At 44.8% G+C, this 17,543-nt stretch overlaps 7 protein-coding genes across 7 annotated transcripts; 3 read left to right on the top strand and 4 right to left on the bottom strand.

Moving 5' to 3' along the window:
* Positions 1 to 1,079: 1,079 nt before the first annotated feature.
* Positions 1,080 to 2,740, bottom strand: F4813DRAFT_383537 (putative purine nucleoside permease; the record flags this gene model as incomplete). The annotated part of the gene is made up of 4 exons (XM_049245955.1): positions 1,080 to 1,120; positions 1,319 to 1,645; positions 1,704 to 2,487; positions 2,573 to 2,740. 4 exons carry the CDS (start codon positions 2,738 to 2,740, stop codon positions 1,080 to 1,082), a joined length of 1,320 nt encoding a protein of 439 aa, XP_049095105.1.
* Positions 2,741 to 3,920: 1,180 nt separating this feature from the next.
* Positions 3,921 to 7,963, bottom strand: F4813DRAFT_282235 (uncharacterized protein). The gene is made up of 4 exons (XM_049240504.1): positions 7,554 to 7,963; positions 7,286 to 7,479; positions 6,874 to 7,221; positions 3,921 to 6,799 (listed from the first exon to the last, which is right to left on the bottom strand). Exons 1-4 carry the CDS (start codon positions 7,703 to 7,705, stop codon positions 4,071 to 4,073), a joined length of 3,423 nt encoding a protein of 1,140 aa, XP_049095104.1. The 5' UTR covers positions 7,706 to 7,963; the 3' UTR covers positions 3,921 to 4,070.
* A 564-nt stretch (positions 7,964 to 8,527) lies between these two features.
* Positions 8,528 to 9,617, top strand: F4813DRAFT_375951 (uncharacterized protein). The gene is made up of 4 exons (XM_049245072.1): positions 8,528 to 8,705; positions 8,759 to 9,181; positions 9,246 to 9,457; positions 9,518 to 9,617. Exons 1-2 carry the CDS (start codon positions 8,658 to 8,660, stop codon positions 8,942 to 8,944), a joined length of 234 nt encoding a protein of 77 aa, XP_049095103.1. The 5' UTR covers positions 8,528 to 8,657; the 3' UTR covers positions 8,945 to 9,181; positions 9,246 to 9,457; positions 9,518 to 9,617.
* A 504-nt stretch (positions 9,618 to 10,121) lies between these two features.
* On the top strand, positions 10,122 to 11,236 carry F4813DRAFT_383536 (NAD(P)-binding protein; the record flags this gene model as incomplete). Its single annotated transcript, XM_049245954.1, has 5 exons — positions 10,122 to 10,444; positions 10,480 to 10,804; positions 10,868 to 10,899; positions 10,963 to 11,006; positions 11,061 to 11,236. The coding sequence occupies 5 exons, from the start codon at positions 10,122 to 10,124 to the stop codon at positions 11,234 to 11,236; spliced, it is 900 nt and encodes a 299-aa protein (XP_049095102.1).
* A 310-nt stretch (positions 11,237 to 11,546) lies between these two features.
* F4813DRAFT_375943 (uncharacterized protein) lies at positions 11,547 to 12,575 on the top strand. Its single transcript, XM_049245071.1, has 2 exons — positions 11,547 to 12,160; positions 12,221 to 12,575. Exons 1-2 carry the CDS (start codon positions 11,788 to 11,790, stop codon positions 12,394 to 12,396), a joined length of 549 nt encoding a protein of 182 aa, XP_049095101.1. The 5' UTR covers positions 11,547 to 11,787; the 3' UTR covers positions 12,397 to 12,575.
* Positions 12,557 to 14,193, bottom strand: F4813DRAFT_375942 (GroES-like protein). The gene is made up of 2 exons (XM_049245070.1): positions 13,294 to 14,193; positions 12,557 to 13,176 (listed from the first exon to the last, which is right to left on the bottom strand). Exons 1-2 carry the CDS (start codon positions 13,789 to 13,791, stop codon positions 12,646 to 12,648), a joined length of 1,029 nt encoding a protein of 342 aa, XP_049095100.1. The 5' UTR covers positions 13,792 to 14,193; the 3' UTR covers positions 12,557 to 12,645.
* Positions 14,194 to 14,611: 418 nt separating this feature from the next.
* F4813DRAFT_400380 (uncharacterized protein) lies at positions 14,612 to 16,439 on the bottom strand (the record flags this gene model as incomplete). Its single annotated transcript, XM_049248260.1, has 3 exons — positions 15,440 to 16,439; positions 15,243 to 15,384; positions 14,612 to 15,183 (listed from the first exon to the last, which is right to left on the bottom strand). The coding sequence occupies exons 1-3, from the start codon at positions 15,818 to 15,820 to the stop codon at positions 14,612 to 14,614; spliced, it is 1,095 nt and encodes a 364-aa protein (XP_049095099.1). The 5' UTR covers positions 15,821 to 16,439.
* Positions 16,440 to 17,543: the final 1,104 nt, after the last annotated feature.

Raw genomic sequence — 17,543 nt, 5'->3', positions numbered from 1 at the left:
AATGACTTGTATTAAAAGTGGATGATACTATGTAAAATGGGTGTGTGCGACCATAAATGGTACTTATACTAAGAATATAATCACATGATCAGGGTTAAGGTCACCTGATACACCAGCACCAGTTCATTATCTTATACCTTATTTATTATAAATATTAATAAATTTAACAATATAACGTTTTTAAACATATTTAAAAGTTTAAATTTTTTAATATAAATTTTTTTTAATAATTTTTAAAGATTTTTAATAAGGTTAAAATTAAATGAATATAAAAGTTAATTTATTAACGTAATCTTATAATTTAAAACTTATTTATTTAATTAATTTATAATTAAATAAATTTTATATATAAAAATATTATTTATAACGAATATAAACTTTAACGTATAAATTTAAAGTAATATTTTTTATAAAATTTTTAAAATAATAAAAAATATAATTTCACGATATTATTTATCGGAGTTATCGTATAAATTAATAAAAAAAATGCGTTTTCCTTACTTAAACGTAGTTTAAAATATTTGTAAATGTTTCGTTAATTTATCTTTTAATTATATATATTTTATTAAAAAATTTTTACTTTATTATATTATAATAATTAAATTATATATAAGTTAAATTAAAGTATAAAAAATAGGTTTTAATTTATTTATTAATAAAAAACTTATGTTTAACGTTTATTTTTATCATAAGTTACGATTGATTTATTTAAAAAAACCTAACGTTTTTAATATTTAATAAGCTTTTTTTTATGTGTTAAAGTAAAATTTAAACGTTTTTCAGCGTATTATAATGTTAATTTAAACCTTTAAAAGGCTTTTTAATATATTATACCTTAAACCTTAAATTAATTAATAATAGTTTTTACATATATTTATAATTTAATTTTAATAATTAATTTATTAATTATAATAAAAAAGTTTTATATAATAAGCTTTATTAAGTATTTTTTATTTTAATTTAATAGCTTTTTAAGGCATTTATAATTAAGGCACGAAAAACTTAATTTTTAAACCTTATACTTAAAATTGATTTTATATATACTTTATTACAAGATCTTTTTTAACGCTTTAATTTTTTTAACCGAAAAATCTGTTATAAATAAAGATGTAATCCTTATCTTTTTATAAGAAAAATAGTGCTTTTTAAGGGTTTTAAGATTTATTGGCAGCGTAGGAGCCATTTTTGAAAATATAATATATATATTACGAGGTAAAATATTTAGGGTTGTGGGAAAGATTAAACGTTATTAAATTTGCCCTATTGTAGTCTTCGAAGTTTCAATATTAAGTACGGCGTTTTATTTCCACCCGCCCACCAGCCTTCCTACCCTTTCTCTCTGTGTAAACCGCTCTCTTTGATAAACCTACTTCCACACTTGACCCCGTCGAAAAACCCACACCGCCAAATATACTCCCTGGGCCGAAGTCAGGATCTCCGCCCAGCGTGCCAAAGATATCCCCTATGTAGTTCGTCGCCTTGATTCCAGCATCGTATGAAGAGTTCCAGTCAGCTATAATACCTTTTACGATCTCAACTCCTGCTAGGTAAATGTTCTTAACCGCGATGTCGAAGCCGTTTTGGTCTAGAATGCGGAGATGCGCAAAAGCACTGACTGATGGTGGGGGTCTGTCGAAATTAGAACCTTCAACATGTTAGCTTCTCCACTCGACAGAAAGGATAGGGGTAAATTATGTACGCACCAGTTCTCATCAGAATGACCCGCGAGAAGTCAACAAGACCCCAGACGGCAGCTCGCATCAACGCATTCAAAACCGCAGTATCTTCCTGCGCTGAAACACAATACGTTATGCTGCTCTGGTTCGTCCAGAGCTTCGTCGTGTTCTCAAACGCCTCGCTTAGCATAGTACCAGAATAGTAAACATCGCTAGTCGCCGAGTCGCACTTAATAATGCTAGGGCCCCCCGTCGCAGCCGCATATACCTCGCCGCTGGCACCGTACAAGGCACGATACTTGGCGCTTTCCGCGGAATCAGCCAGCTGTGCTGCGCGCGCGAGCCCAGCCGCGGCATCCCGGAGGTTCTCGTTCACCTCCATGACCTCGGTGCCGTAGAAAACCGAGGGGTACTCGTCCGGCGCGTAGGCGCCGTACGACAAGTACCCGGTGGAGAAGTTGGCGGGCATCTCGCGCGCATCAAACTCGTACTGCAGCGCGACTTGCACGGAGAACTTGGACAGCGCGACGCTGCCCAGCGTGCCGAGCTTGGGGCTTATGCCGGCGATGCCGGCCATGAGGAAGTACGTCTTGCTCAGGTCGAAGAGGCTGGAGAAGAGGAATGCGGTGGCGGATGTTGCGGCGTTGATTTCTGCCTCGCCCATTGTGAGCTGGCATACTTCCCCGAGGGCGTTGCAGTGCACGTGCGGGAATAGGGGAGAGAGCCCCGGCACGGAGATGTTATGTGCGAGCAGGCTGCCGAGAGAACTGTTGGGCGAGTTCGTGTACCATATTTCTGCTTCTGGGGTGAACTGTGGTTTTCATATTCGATTTTAGCTACCTTAGGTACCTAATGTACTGGGGAAGTCATCATAGGGGAAGGACTCCAAGACTTACCATGCTGATAATTACGACTTTCGGCGCTATTTTACCACAGTCACCCATATTCTTCGTCGAAGCCGCGTTGCTCACGCAGTCTAAGGCTCTGGTGGAAGCATGCACATTCCTGGCCATCGACCGGGCCTCGCCCAACAAAGCGATTAAGACAAGATTCAATAGCAACATGATGTTAAACATAACAATAGCAATCACTACATAAATATGTGAAATAAGTTATCTATACTGAAAACAGTTGTCAAAAGCCATGAACCTTAACAGGAGGTATTTATCTAGTAGCATTCCGGGTCCTCGACGACCAAGCGATAACGATGAGGCTTATCATTAGATGCTCCCCCGGAGCCGAGACATTCGGCTTCCTACATGACTAAATGCCGAGTTGCAGGTGCCGGTTTGGCCGGTCGTGTCTAGCGGGAATTTAATCTTCTTAACAGTGATGATGGCTTGCATCTACAGCTTATCACTACGGAATACTCAGAGGGCTGTTTATTCGACAGTACCTGCGTTATATCTCTTCGTATAACAGTGGAGCATCACCTTATCTCGCATAAGGTTCCAATCGCTCTCTCTTCATGGTCAAGATCATCATATACAGGGGATAGGTGGCTACCCAAAGAGGAGCGTAGTTGAAAGAGACGACAAATAGGAACGATGAAAACCGAGACATATTGGACCTCTAATACCTTTTCGTCGTTTTTTATCTACCCCCCACAATGAGTTCTATCGACTCGGAATATAACCATAATTTAACATTATTATATTAGTCATTAACTTAGCCTATGTATCGCTATACATATGATCCTCGGCATTTTCGACTTCATTCAAAGAGCTTCGATGACTGAACCTAGTATCCCATAGGTACTAGGTCAGTTCCTCCAGGGGTCGCCTAATATGTCTATAATAGGGGTAGTTGGAAAACAATTTATCATCTACTTCCCAACAGTGCGTTAATGCTAGAGAATGCATAAAAAAAGAAGAAAAGAAGAAGAAGAACGGCGGGTTTCTACACCAACTCACAGGCCGCTCCCCATCTTCACTTGCATCAGTCTCTTGAGACATATTATCCTTGGGCTTGGAGCCACGGTGTACCGAATACCCTTCGCCCCCGCAATGCCAGCCCGCGCGCAGCGCAGGTAGAAGGATCCAGCAAGGACCAAGAAGACTATGATGTCGAGCTGGAGGGCTAAAGCTGTCCACATCAGAGCAGTGCCCGTCTCAGGGACACTTTTCAGGCTCGCTACGAAAGAAGAGGCGATCCCATTTATCCCTTTTGTCACTATGGAGAGAAAGGCGAGCGTGGACTCGTCTGATTGAAGGCTAGTTGCGCCTTTCTCTCTGTAAGATGACCTTGATCAGCCATCATCCATTTTCATAGTCAACTCGAACACCGTAGCGCTGTAGCATGCCTGTTTAGCAACGTTGGCGTCTGCACCATGTTCAAGAGCAAGCTTCAAGATCCTAACACTAAGTACGCAGTTTTCAAAGCTTACTGCAGTATTCATGTGGGCCAAGAAATTGCAGGAAAGGAAATGTTGTTGCAATATGAGGATCTCCCCATCAACTCTTTTATCTTCTCCTTGCAGCCGAAATGTCCGTTCCTTTCTGCAAGCCGCATAGCATTTTGACATTGTTTATCGTCGAAGGGGTCCCAAGGACCATTCCAGAGAAGCTCTATCATATCAAGACGGCCGTTCTCGGCCGCACCCTCCAGAGGCCAACGTCCGCGACATCCAAAAGGCGGGGGTATATTATACTCGGCCCCATGCTCTATGAGAGTCGTTGCCATCTCGGAGTTGCCCTGGATAGCTGCGAATTGCAGCGCCGTACCCCCATCAAACATTGAAGGTTTGTCGTTGACTCTAGCGCCATTCTTGAGTAGCAAACGAACAATGGGGAGGTTGTTCATCTCAGCAGCTTTCTGGAGAGGAGTCCATCGTAAACCGGACATCGCTGGCCTGTTAACATCCGCACCATTATCAATGAGGAGCTGAACCATTTCTGCGATTCCAATCTCGATAGCAGTCAAAAGTGGAGTGGCCCTGACATAACCAGAATTCGAGTACAGATAATCATGAATGACGCTATTGACGTCGCTACCAGCATCAATAAACCTTTTAACAATACCAGAATTCTCTGTTCCAATTGCACCGTATAACAGAGTTCGGTTACCTGGGATTGCTTGGTAGTTGACATTCAACCTTACAAGATCCCAAGCAAATACCTGGTCAAAAAACTTGGGTGACTTTGAGTAGTTATGAAGTGCTTCCCAGACGATGCCCGAACCATATCCAGCACGGCCTTGTGGGTAGGCTTTCCAAAATCTATCCAGGAGTGGCGTAACCATCGAAGAATGATTATCTATCGCTTCCTTTAGGACGGTGTCATTGTCAGCCTTGGCACCTAGGGAAATTAGTTCGTCAAGCACTGATTCATTTTCACACTCTACCGCAACTCGTAATGCTCGGTCTTTCCCGATATTGTGCCCTTGTGGACTATACTTGGCAATATCTAAGAACAAGTCTACACGTCCTTTCTCCAATGCGAGTTTCAAGGTGCGATATGTAGGGTCAATTGGACCGCAACAAGCTTTACAAGCTCTCCAAATATCGTCAATGACTGAGTCCTCGTTGTATTCTATGGCCGCTTCTAGAATCGGCCATTCTTTCTTTTGAAGTCCGTCGAATATATCGGGATCGCAGCCGGATTCTATGATATTTCTCACAAAGTCTGGCCTCTTTCTTACTACCGCGACGTATAGTAACGGAGCCGGATGTGAGACCTGAAAACACAGAGGTCGGGTTGTGACACCAACAGCAAGGAGCTTCTCAGCAATATCATTGAAATCATGAGCCAAAGCAGCATCCATAGCATCGGCTACGTCGAAAAGCCGACTATCATCTGGGCTATAATCCCTGACTTCAACAAATTCGAAGTCGGGGTCGAGATCTAATGTTTTGGTCGCGTATCCTAAGTTTCCCGCTTTGAGAGCCGCCGTGAGCGCTTGACCGATCCTGTAGCCTTGGAGAGAATTGAGGACGCCCCTTTCCTCTAAGGAGCGAAGGCAATTTTGGTCCCCAGACCTGAGAGCGGAGATGAAGATCTCGCTGTCTTCCGTATTCCTATCTAAGCCAAGATCTTTATCTGGGCTTGGATTCGGATTCCCGGCCTCTTCTACCGTGATGGATAGTTTATTTCTACCCGGAATTGACGCATATGGAAGCAGGATTGCCACCAGCTTGTCATACGCACGCTTCGCAGCCTCGTTTAAGGCATCGGCGACGTGTAGATGAAATTTAGACAAGTATCCAGCTTTGCCTAGTTCTTGGCAATTATTTATGATAAGCTCAATGATGCTCGTCGCATACTCTTTCCCAAAGGATTTTACGATATCTCCGAGCAGGTCCTTGTGCGAAACGAGCTTTTGGGGTGCTTGGGAAGCAACGTTCTCAATGAGATGAATTGAGAGTCGTAGATCAACAGATTGAAGTGCCTCCCGGATAGTATCTATCGATATGGTGGCTCCAGCCTCCAAGAAAGCGTCGACTAAATTCAGAAATTTATCGTCGAGTGTCGATCGGCGACCATTCAAGTTTTGGATTAGCAAGTGTAATGCATTGGAATGATAGTACCTTGGAAAGGATTTGTTGAAGTCGGCCCCTTCGCTAATGAGAAATCTTAGGACTTCGAACGATTGGTAGATTGCAGCAATTTCAAGTGGCGTATGTCTTTCGCCCCGATAATGACACACAGCTTCATCTATAACGACCAGTCTGGTGCTAAGCAAGTACTTGATAGCCTCGGTATTATCCGTTCGTAAATATACTGGGAAAAGCTTCTCGGCGAATGATTTGGCCACGGGACTCAATTGAGCGTTCAAAAACTCGATCACCATTAACTGCATAGCATAGTGTCTATTCAAGAACTTTAGAACGCCTTCGGCTGGTATACTTTCAAGCCCTACGAATCCATTAATGATTGACGCAATTAGTCTGCCGTCAAAACGAGCCTCAAGAGCTACATCATCCGGTAGCCTATCAAATTGACTCCATTCCTCTCCGGCGAAGACTTCCAGCGAGGAAAAGTTAGCGAGAGCCGGGGGACTCGTCAAGCTTCTGGAAGTTAAAACTGGTTTGGTGACAGCGTTCATGAATTTCCAGAGAAAATTGGAATCGCTAGTTTTCGTCAGGGCACCGGGTCGGGGAATCGTAAGCCATTTGTTATAGACGCCTGCCAAAGGAGGTAGGGTTAGCTTGAATTAATAGATGACCAATCCATATACAATTTATTCAGTCTCGACTTACCTTTAATAAACATAGCTACAAGCTGAGTGGAAGGTAACGGCGGTAACCAGTAATGCCGATCGCGCATATTTATTTGAAAGGGGTCGAAAGCGACTGATTCGAGGAAGGGATCATTGAAATTGAGAGAATCTATCATGTCCGCATCGTAGTTGATAGTATTGGAGTATTCATTAGATAATGTAAAGTCCTGCATATTCTGGCTCGACACGACGCCGTTGATCTCTGCGCCAACCGCCATAGTAGTGGTCGTATTAACGTCAATTTCAGCGGATAGTATGCTCCTCTGAGATTCCAACTCAGACATATGTCCAACTTCAACCCGAGTTGTATCATCATAGTTACGTGAAACTAGACCGATGCCATTTAAGTTAGTCCGCAAAGGGCTATGTTAATTATCAAGAATATCACGAACCTGATTCTTTTCCCCTGTGCACTCTGGGTATATAGCGACGCCGGGCTCTCTGGAGCTGGGGTCTCGAGATTGTCCGGTCAATATGGGTTATTTCTCCTCCTTGTCGTGTTTCATTGATAATTCTTTCCCATTCAGCTCGCTTTATGTTTTTGCGAACCCTCCATTTTCGGAACCTGTGCTCATATTGTGGAACCCTTGAGAGGCATTAATCGAATTATTCAATTCCTTAGATGGTAGACAATTAAACTTGATATCAAAAGACACTTACGTGGCGGTGAAGCCTTCTTTCGCCATCGTCTCGATAACACCATCGTTCCCCTCAAGCTTACGTCCGAGATCAATATACAGTTCGCATATACGGAGCTTGTGGTCCTCCCATTCTCTATCCGTGATTCGTCGAGTTTCTGGTGAGATAGGCATCGTAAATTAGACTATAGAGATCAGAGTAGAAAATATCTCGTGCATCTAATTTGGATACGACACCATCTTATGTATACGAAACCCGATATCAAGCCAGAAAGTGAGGCTGTCGGTATTAGTCGGGCTTCGGCTTGAAGTCCTACGGTAGTACAAGTGCCAAGCCTCAATGACACGAATTTCCATTGGGTCAGGTATTGGAGGTCGCATCAGGTTTGGGCTATCAGGTTTTGCCAACGCCAGGTGTTGGGTGAATCTCGGTAAGCAGGCCCCGTAAGACTTGGGTAGGGATGATAAATGAGTATAACAAATGGGCGAAGCAAATCAGTTACACAGGGTGCCTAGAAATCGATAAAATGCACCAACAAGCTTGGAGTAGCTCGCACAGCCTTTCTTTATTTCCCTCCTTCTATTTTCGGTGGAAGGTTCCTATCATTTCAGGGGGTGCGTTAAAAAGGCGGAATATACCTAGGTTAGGTACATCTATCTCAGCGACGGAATAATAATGTTCATATGGATGTGGAAGCCGTGTGATAGTACCATATACTCCAACCTCTGAAGGCTATCCAATAGGAGCCTGTCAGTTTTTAACCATCAGGTTATGTCGCAGCATTAGGTGTTCACGGTATATTTCATGATATGGCTCATCACATATGTAAATTAGCCAGTGAGGCGATGACTAGTTGTGAAATAGTCGAGATGACACAACCTGAGCACAGGTTAAGAGTTCAGGTTATGTTAACCGGATGTAATTCCATGAAGAGGTTCTCTACAATATACGTCTCTAAGAGACAGGTTAGATTTAATATATAAATGCATCGACAAGAACGATGGTTTTTGAGGTTCTAACTAGACCATCACCTTTGTTTCCTCTATAACATCTCTTACCAGACACCCGTCAAATTAAGAGCTCTACAACGTTTTATCTAAGTTACAATACTGAAATCTCAGAGTTATGCCGTCTTCAAAGAACCAAGGCACTCAGGTCTCGGGAGACTCCAGCAGGTACATATTGCTTGTTGTAGTTGGCTCTAACCTAGACGTTGACCTAGCTTTAGTAAACAAAACCACTACCAGCACTCTATGCTGCAAGAGTTCCTTCGTGCTGAGCCAACTGTGGCCGAAAGACTCTCCCGATTAGTCCCGCCCAAGGAAGGGGGAGAGAACGAAAAAGGACACGATGATAAGGCAAAGGAAGCAATTAGGAAGTTCGAGGATGCCTGGCGCAATGCGAGCAAATGATCCACCGTTCCAGTTGCTAAAGGATGCTTGATATGGGGTGGAGATTCACTTTCAGTAAACTTAAGGCGAGGCTAGGCGGAGAAGCGTTGAAGTTATTATTAGAAATCCATGCCCGAGTTCTACCTTGGGCTAACATAGTTTCTTTGGCAATATATGTAAACTGTTAGGGATAACTGCAAGGCTCATATACGGGGCAGATTCTACACTCTTTCAGGGAGCTAGCTGTAAGCTAACCTCCTAAATAGTCAATCATTATTACTGTTATACTTGAAGATATTAACGCCTGTTTGGTAATACTAACGCAGTGAGGATGCTCTGCCGATTCCGCTAGTTACTATCAGAGGGAGTAAGTAGGTACTCATCCTAGCAAATCTAGCCAAAGATATGTGAAAGTTTAGATGAAGTGATATTGTTAGGTTTGGGAAGATGAATATCTATGAAACCCCTTCTGACCCCCTAGTTGTATTAGTGATCAACGCGACAATTAGGATTATAATATGAGTGCATCTAAACCTGTAGAAGAATAACTTATATTAGTGATGAAAAAAAAGGAGGGGCGAGTAATAAAATTACCTAAAGATATGTAAAATAAAGATCCATTCAAGTGAGTATAGGTAAGTCATAATATGTTATTATGTTATTTGACATCGCGTTTCTCAAAGGTCGGTAATGATCTTCAGCTGCGCATACTTTGTTCTGTGTCCTCGGGTGCGAGATGGCTCAGGTACATTTATTTCTCAAATCACGACTCTAAGAAGGCCTAGTCAATCAAATTTAGAAGAACACTGTACACGTAGCTACCTATCTATTGGTCTTCAATTTCTCGTAAACGCCACCCATAATATTTTAGGTTTAATTTATATGGTATGATATGACGATTTATACCCTTTTTAGGAGGAAAGCCACCAATGAACCATGATCCTCGTCGATTTAGATACATTACGGGGCCAGCTGATAAGTTTGCATATACCAACGCACCTTAGTTCTTACGAATTACGTGAGAAAAGCATTAGAAATTCCGACTTTCGTACTTCGTACTTCTCACTGCTCTCGAGCTGCACTACATATGTACCTAGTATAGCAACTTAAATTCTTTGTTCAAAACAAAAATCCCGGTTCCCCTTTAGTACGGATATTTCTTCGCTCCCAGTACGGACTTCTCTATCTGTCTAGCAAGATGGCGGGACAAGCGCTGCGCGAGCAGCTTGCAGGAGCAAGTTATCCGCCAGTGGCACCCAACTGGGGCGCCGACTATTGTACCAATCATTATGACACGTACGACTACATTGACCCTGTTAAAGGGTCTAGTTGCACCGGAAAGGCCATTCTAGTGACTGGGGGGAACAAGGGAATTGGAAAAGGCATCGCTTTATCGTATGCTAGAGCAGGTGCATCGCACATCGCCATCACATCCCGCTCAGAAGTCCCGGAAGTTGTAGCAGAGATTGAGAAAAGCGCGACGGGTGCCGGAAGAGCGAAACCGGTAGTAACCGTCCTGCGGTTAGATGTCACCGATTCGTCACCGATCCAACGAGTGTGGCTAACGCTGCTCGCGTCTTAGAAGGGCAATGGGGCCGACTCGACATCTTAATTGGCAACGCAGGATATCTGTCCAAGTACGACAAGATCTTAGACGGAGACGAGGAAGGATGGTGGCGGAATTTCGAAGTTAACGTTCGCGGAAACTACCTTGTCGCGAAGGCTTTTCTACCCCTGATGCTAAGGGGCGGGGACAAGACTATTATTAACATGTCTTCAACTGGAGTCCATCATTTCCATACAGGCGGAAGTGGTTATCAGCTCAGCAAGTTTGCTCTTCTGAGGCTCACCGAGTATCTCATGGCAGAGTACGCAAATCAGGTGAGCTGGGCCATGCATTTCCCTTAAAATATATAGTTACATAGTCATCTGATATTATTATAGGGCCTACTTACCTATTCAATACATCCAGGAGGGTACGTAAAGAGAGCTCCCACTAACCATCTAGTTGTAGGTTAATTGACTGTTCGCATAAATAGAGTCGTTACGGATCTGACTCGGGCGTTACCAGAAGCAACACAAGGTATGTTGTCTTCCGTAATAGTCGAATATCTTTGCTGAATCTAAGAACAACAAGCTTGGCTTAAATGCACACCCGCCTTAAGTGGTGATACGATAACCTTCTTAACGAGCCGGAGACAAGACTGGCTAGCGGGTAGATATCTTAGTGTGATGTGGGACATGGCCGAATTATTCTCCAAGAAGTACGAGATCATCACAAAAGATGTTTTGAAGATGAGGATGACTTTCTAGATCGAAGGCTTGTGGTTCAGCGTCTGCGTAGACCTGGGTCTGTTAGACTCTCATATCTCATAGCGCACGCCGTCGTCAACATATCAATAGCAATCTGACCATGCAAAATATTCGTGATAGATTGAAAACTAATCGAATAACGGAATTGCTTAGATAGAGGATTAGACCACTGCTAATAGAAGGAGGAATTAACATACGATGAGTCGTAATCACCGCGAGTAATTACAAATCAACACCCGGTGGCCTAGGAAAAAGGACGAGGGTCAACGGAGACACGCCATTCTTTTCGCTATTTAGTCGTCGGTCTATACCATTTTTGTATTGCCAATGGCTGCGCCATCAGGTCTTGTCATTGGTATGCTGGGATCCTTTTCCGACCACCTTCGGAGCTTCGTAAGCTTAGCGGCGGGAGCGCACCGAAACGCAACCTCCGTGCCAGGCCAGCGTTGCGAACAATTAGCAACTACCAAATAAGATTTTTATTATAAACATACCCCAAAGCGCTCAATGGATCCTATACTCTTCAGATGCAACTCACTCATCGATAAATCATGCCTCCAATGGCTTTCTTACAGTCAGCTTTGTCTCCGGCCAGCGTCTTGGCACCCATCCATCTTCTATCTTACTCCACGCTCCTCGGTATGGAACTATACCAGTCATTCGTAATGACGAAAGTGTGTTACCAAGAGTTACCCCGATCCGCTTTCACCACGCTCCAAAAGCGCATCTTCCCCCTTTACTTCCGGGGGCAGACCTTGCTTCTCCTATTGACAGCAGCGACGGTCCCTCCGTACGGGCCGCTGACGCTGCAGTCGAGCAAGGGCAATTGGATACCATTTGCTATTGCGGGGGTCACGGCGCTCTTTAATCTGATGCTGTATGGGCCCCGGACGCGACGGGTTATGATTGATCGGATTCATCAAGGTGTGTATCTATTTATTGAGCGCTGAAATAGGAGCATGGCAATCGCTAATCGAGACACAGAAACACGGGATGGGAGGAAATCGAATGACCCGACTGAGGTTAGCGACGATATGAGAGCGTTAAACAAGACGTTTTCGCGTAATCATGCGATGAGCATTCATCTGAATGTCATTACTATAGGGGCTACTCTCTGGTGGGGGTTGAAATTGGCCTTGCGATTGGACATGCAGATTTAAGAGAGTTTACAAGCCGAATGCTAGCATATTGTGCCATATTGGATGTATTGGTAAGATGTAGCTTTATGTGTTCCTCTTCGTATGATAATGAGGTATGAGGAGGAAAGGCCATCAAGGGTCGAGGGGTTGGGGGGGATTATCTTGGACTAGGCCTTCTAAATTTAGAGCAATAATTGATGTGATATTTACTATTACATCTTCCACTAACCTAGGTTAAAGATGTCGCGTAAATTATATTGTGCTCATCCATTACAGCTCGAGGACTAGCTTAATGCCGCTAACTCCCGCTTTCAAAATTTCAAGACCCTTGTTAATACCGTGTAGACCTCCCTCGAGTACTTGGATCTTGGGGCTCGGGACGATTTCACGCTTCTCCAACCTCTCCTTCAGCCAAGTATTAAACCAGAACGAGAACTGCTCATGTCGCACCTTATCGTCAGGCGAAGCAGCAACGAACTTGGTCTCGACATCGTCCGTAGTAGGTCCGTCTGGGCTCAGACGAGGTGCAGAGGCCAGATGAGCTGGACCACTTCCCTTTAACGCCTTCAGGATGGTATGGCAGGATGGTATAGCGCCCGCGGCATCGTAGCCGTACTGGAATGTGAGACCGTCTTCTTTGGCTGCCTTGATTATGGCGTCTTCTACGCCGGGGTCCTTGTAGTCGAAGACTTTGGATGCGCCCAGCGATTTGATGTATGCGTGGTGCTTTGAGCTCGCGGTGGCGTACACGGTGAAGCCGAGTAACTTAGCACTTTGCACTACTACGCTACCGACGCTGGACTATAGCATTTGGTATTAGTACTTTTACTAGCTCGACATTTTAGAGGACTGTTAGGGGCCGTATGGTGCATCCTGAAACTTTCACCCTAAGATAAAGAGATTCAGAGATCTACTTACAGCAGCGCCCCAGACCAGGAGTCCTTGCTTGTCACTGGGCGAGTAGGAGGTATTGCGGGAAACACCAATGGTTTCCCATCCAGACCATGTTGTGGCGACAGCCATAGGAAGGATAGCAGCTTCGTTGAACGAGAGGTAGTCAGGAATTGGAGTAGCATTTTGCGCAGGAATAATAGGCCGCTGCTGAAAGGCCCCGTAGTCAGGAGCTCCCTGAACGAAGACGGTCGGCGCAAAAGCCGCGACACGAGTTCCGGGCTTGAAGGTGGAAGATACGTTGGAGCCAGCTTCGAGGACTACACCGCTAATATCCGAACCAACGACGACGGGATATTTGGTGATGAAGAAGCCTAAGTCGCGCATCTTCCAGTCGATGGGATTCAGCGCGATCGCCTTCACGTCGAGGAGAAGCTCATCAGGCCCGGGTTTAGGCGTCTGCTTCTCCTGGACTTCGAGCGGCTGGCCCTTTCCGGTAACGAAAGCTGCGAGGTGCGTTGCCATTATGAGTGTCTATTTCCTTTATGTGGGTATTTTAAGGTAGGTATATAGTGTTATAGATCCGTAAGTAGAGTTGAAAGGGGGAGGGCAAAGACGAATATACAACGGTTTATATTAACCGCGCTGATAGTAAATGTCGCAAGGATTGATATATCTATCCGCTTATTTCATACTTCCATAGGTGACGATGATGAACAATCATAATTTATATTCTTCGCTCGTTCGGACTATCGCCATCGTCTCGGTTCGGGTTTACCTAACTCTCTCGGAGTTAAATGACTGCCGAGTTGAGAAGTAATATAGCGAAGCTCGTGAACGATTACCAAGCAGCCGGTCTGAAAAAGCATCTAGCCACGCCATTGACCATGTTACTATAGTGCAAACAGGCACAGCTAGCAAATCCATCTGCAGGTGTATGTCATTGAGCTACTATCCGGGATGTTTGGCCGTACAAGTATGGGATTAGGAAAGCCACCATGGACTCCTATTGGCTTGGAAATACGTTAACTCCGGTATCTAGCTCCTAGCCACATCCATTCTTACATTTACGGGAGCCAACATTATACCATCGAGATTGTGCAAACATTAAGTCAATTGTATCCAATATTGCGCACTATTAACATGCCCATCACGGCTTATGAATTTGTGGTTCAGGAGTCTACGTTAGATATATGTACAGATAAATCTTGGTACAGTCGAAGGTGCCCTATCAATCCTTTATCCTATTTCTCCCAACTCCTAAGTAAATCGCTAACAGGCGCAGCCTTTCGTCACCACCTCCGAGCTCATAGAGAAATAAACATCACTGCGCTACATGTTCCGTCTATGCACGGAAGATAGCTCTGCGTCGGTTACCGAAGCCGTTGTTGCCTCGGCCGTTTCCAGCATTAGCATTATTGGTACCAGCGTTGGCGTTGTTAGCACCGGCATTGGCACCAGCATTAGCATTGGCATTGCCGTTGTTTCCCTTGTTACCACGGCCGTTGCCGTTGCGTCCGCTTCCACCGGTGGCAGTAGCACTCGCAGCAGCACTGGTAGCGGTAACTGAAGCATCAGGGGCGGTGGTGGCCGCGGCTTGTCCCGTGACAATATCGAGGGACTGGAAAGAAGCGGGCAAACTGGTAACAGTTTGCTTCAGAAGCTCGCTAACAGCAGCGGCGTTCTTCAATGCCTCATCGGTGCCTGCATCTTGAATAGCGGCGACGGCAGCGGGAAGATCAGCCTGGTCATTGGAAACCTGCTTGAAGACCTTTTCAAGAGAAATTCCTGTGGAAACCTTGGCCGCAGTGTTCTGGCTGGGCTCCACATCGACCTGCTGAACGGGGAAGCATCCACCGAAAGGACCAGCAAGAGCGTTGTTTCGGCAACGAACGGTACAGACGTTACCAGCGGAAGCTAGAGAACAGTTGTTAGAATATGGAGAGTTTTCCATAAATTTGTAGGCATAAACTTACATCCGCTGCAAGTGAAATTGTCAGGCATGTTCACGGTGATCTCGAACTGCTGGGTCTTGGCCTGGGAGAAACCGTTGACACCGGGAACGTTGTTCTCAACTGTCAGGTTCTGAGAGATGACACCGTTGTTGCCAGCCTCGACCTATTATACAAGTTAGATCAAGATCAAGATGTTATAAGATTGATAGGAAACATACCAGGTCGCAGGCGTAAGGACCGGCACCATCAGCGTTAACTTGGTGGATGGTAACCTTGACTTGAGATCCAGACTTGACTTGAGTAACGGCGCCAGCAGCAAGGGCATTCTCCGTGTTCTCTCCGATATCGATGTTGCCCGATAGTTCTGTTCGTCCGCATTCGTTCACTACGTTGGCGGCGATCTCTGCATCTCGAATAATTGTTGTGTCCTGTTGGCAAGGGCTGATGGACGTGCAATTCCTCGCTAGTTCGGGTTCAACCTTAAAACCGACACTTTCAGGCGAGCCCGCAATACCCTGTGCCCCTAAGATAACACCGTGAGCCTGGGCAACAGCCAACAGGGACGCAAGAGAAAAGATAGTTGATGAAATGGACGGCATCTTGAAATAGGATATGGACAGCACCGGGCCGATAAGTGAATGATAAGGCACAAGAATGAGTGAATTAAGAATAAACAGATCCACGGGATCGTCAGCTGCGAATAGAATAACGTAGGTAAGAAAGGGAAACCGGCCTGCTCAAGAACATGGAAGACGACGATCCGTGGTGAGCGGTGCTGGCATATATACATAATAAGTAACGGAGATCTTGTTCGATCTACGCAGGCTGGGCATTGCACCCGAGCTGGGCTAGCACCGACTTGTCTTGCCGAGTACTTTGTACAGAAACCCCTAGACAACCAGCGCGAACCGATATCCAACACGATTTGTGTCAAGCATGTGGGTTTCAAGCAGCTAAAGGAGCCTCCCTTGGACATGGATTCTTTCTTTGCTAGGGCAAGCCTTTGCCTTGTTAGGTACGTACCGTGGTTAAGTGACGGCGGAGAGCCGTTTCGAGTCTACCTCATCTCGCGAGTGGGCATGTTAAGTGACCCCCAAGCTTCAAGCGCGCCACTAGAATATTCGCGATGTCCTCAGTTGCCCTGGGAGAAATGTCTCGACAAGGTCTGGTAAAGGAGGCGTCCTGTCCAGGGTTTAAATTTCTTATTATTCGAGCTAAGTCCTGAAAATAATTCCATAAACGTCTAAGTGGAGATGTATGTACATGTTCGCGAATCCCTGTTGTACAATACTGCATTTTACGTAGGGCAGTGGGTACTGACGAAGACGTCTCGCAAGCAGCGAATAGGAATGAATACCTACCCAGCCAATACGGACGATAAAGCTTTATAGAGATAAAATCCACATCGAATTTTAAAGCGAAATGAGTCGCCGCGCAAATAATATTTATATAACATGCCTATGAATTATGAAAATACGGTGTAAGTAGGGGGTTAAGTTAACACAATATTGCTATAACTTTTAAGCAAGTATTCGCGATATATGATCCGCTGCCTAAAGGAACACTTAAGATGGGCAATTCGGCTCGAGCCGACAGTGGCTGAAGTGGCGTACAGGTATATGATCTTCCACGAGGGATGTGAACATAAGGCGCTCATAGGTATGTACTCCAGATGCACTGATCGCTTACGATCTGCCGGCTCGTACTAATCCTTCCACGTTTCGACCCTTGTGCCAGATCTCGGGCCAAGACGTTTCTAATGTGGATATTCGCGGTAATTAAAGCATTATCCTGCGTATCTACTGGAAGAAATATCAGCTACGAGGAAACCCCTTAGCATATTTTATGCCCAAGGGGCCTCTTGATATCGCACGGTGGTGGTGTGGTTGTCCTGTAGCGTCCGTTTCAAGCTGCCGTTGCACCAATGACAGATGAGAATGGCGACTGAGTGCCACCCTGCCCTGCAGATATGAGGCAAGGATACCAACGGGGAGCTAGGGTAGGGTACCCTTCGCCCGGCGCGATACCCCCTAAAGATGTTCTAGTAAAGTTCGTAGGCGATATACAATGGAGATAATAATTACATAGCTCCTACATAGTTACTCAGTTTTAAGATCTGTATTATCGCATTCATTACAGCGTAGACGCATATAAAATTTAGCTGTACCTAATGCGGCTCGAGTCTATTATGAGCTACTTTAACTTCAAGGCTAGAAGGGGTTATGAAAGGGTCTAGTTCAGGGGCCCTTCATCAATGCCAAGGAACAATCGAGACTCAGTAGGCGCTCCAATTCCAACACTCACCCCCTAAATAGGCGAATG

This window comes from Daldinia decipiens (genome assembly GCF_022478715.1).
Source record: "Daldinia decipiens strain CBS 113046 unplaced genomic scaffold F4813scaffold_53, whole genome shotgun sequence".
NCBI classification, from domain to species: Eukaryota; Fungi; Ascomycota; class Sordariomycetes; order Xylariales; family Hypoxylaceae; genus Daldinia; species Daldinia decipiens.
Note: the sequence above shows the minus strand (reverse complement) of the source record. Positions and strands in the feature narration are given on the sequence as shown.

Coding starts and splice junctions, on each gene's coding strand:
- F4813DRAFT_375942 (XM_049245070.1), bottom strand. CDS start 13,791: ATGGCAACGCACCTCGCAGCTTTCGTTACCGGAAAGGGCCAGCCGCTC. Junction 13,177..13,293: donor TCCTGGTCTGGGGCGCTGCT/GTAAGTAGATCT, acceptor CAAATGCTATAG/TCCAGCGTCGGTAGCGTAGT.
- F4813DRAFT_375943 (XM_049245071.1), top strand. CDS start 11,788: ATGCCTCCAATGGCTTTCTTACAGTCAGCTTTGTCTCCGGCCAGCGTC. Junction 12,161..12,220: donor GATTGATCGGATTCATCAAG/GTGTGTATCTAT, acceptor ATCGAGACACAG/AAACACGGGATGGGAGGAAA.
- F4813DRAFT_375951 (XM_049245072.1), top strand. CDS start 8,658: ATGCCGTCTTCAAAGAACCAAGGCACTCAGGTCTCGGGAGACTCCAGC. Junction 8,706..8,758: donor AGGTCTCGGGAGACTCCAGC/AGGTACATATTG, acceptor TGACCTAGCTTT/AGTAAACAAAACCACTACCA.
- F4813DRAFT_282235 (XM_049240504.1), bottom strand. CDS start 7,705: ATGCCTATCTCACCAGAAACTCGACGAATCACGGATAGAGAATGGGAG. Junction 7,480..7,553: donor AAAGAAGGCTTCACCGCCAC/GTAAGTGTCTTT, acceptor ATGCCTCTCAAG/GGTTCCACAATATGAGCACA. Junction 7,222..7,285: donor GCACAGGGGAAAAGAATCAG/GTTCGTGATATT, acceptor GCATCGGTCTAG/TTTCACGTAACTATGATGAT.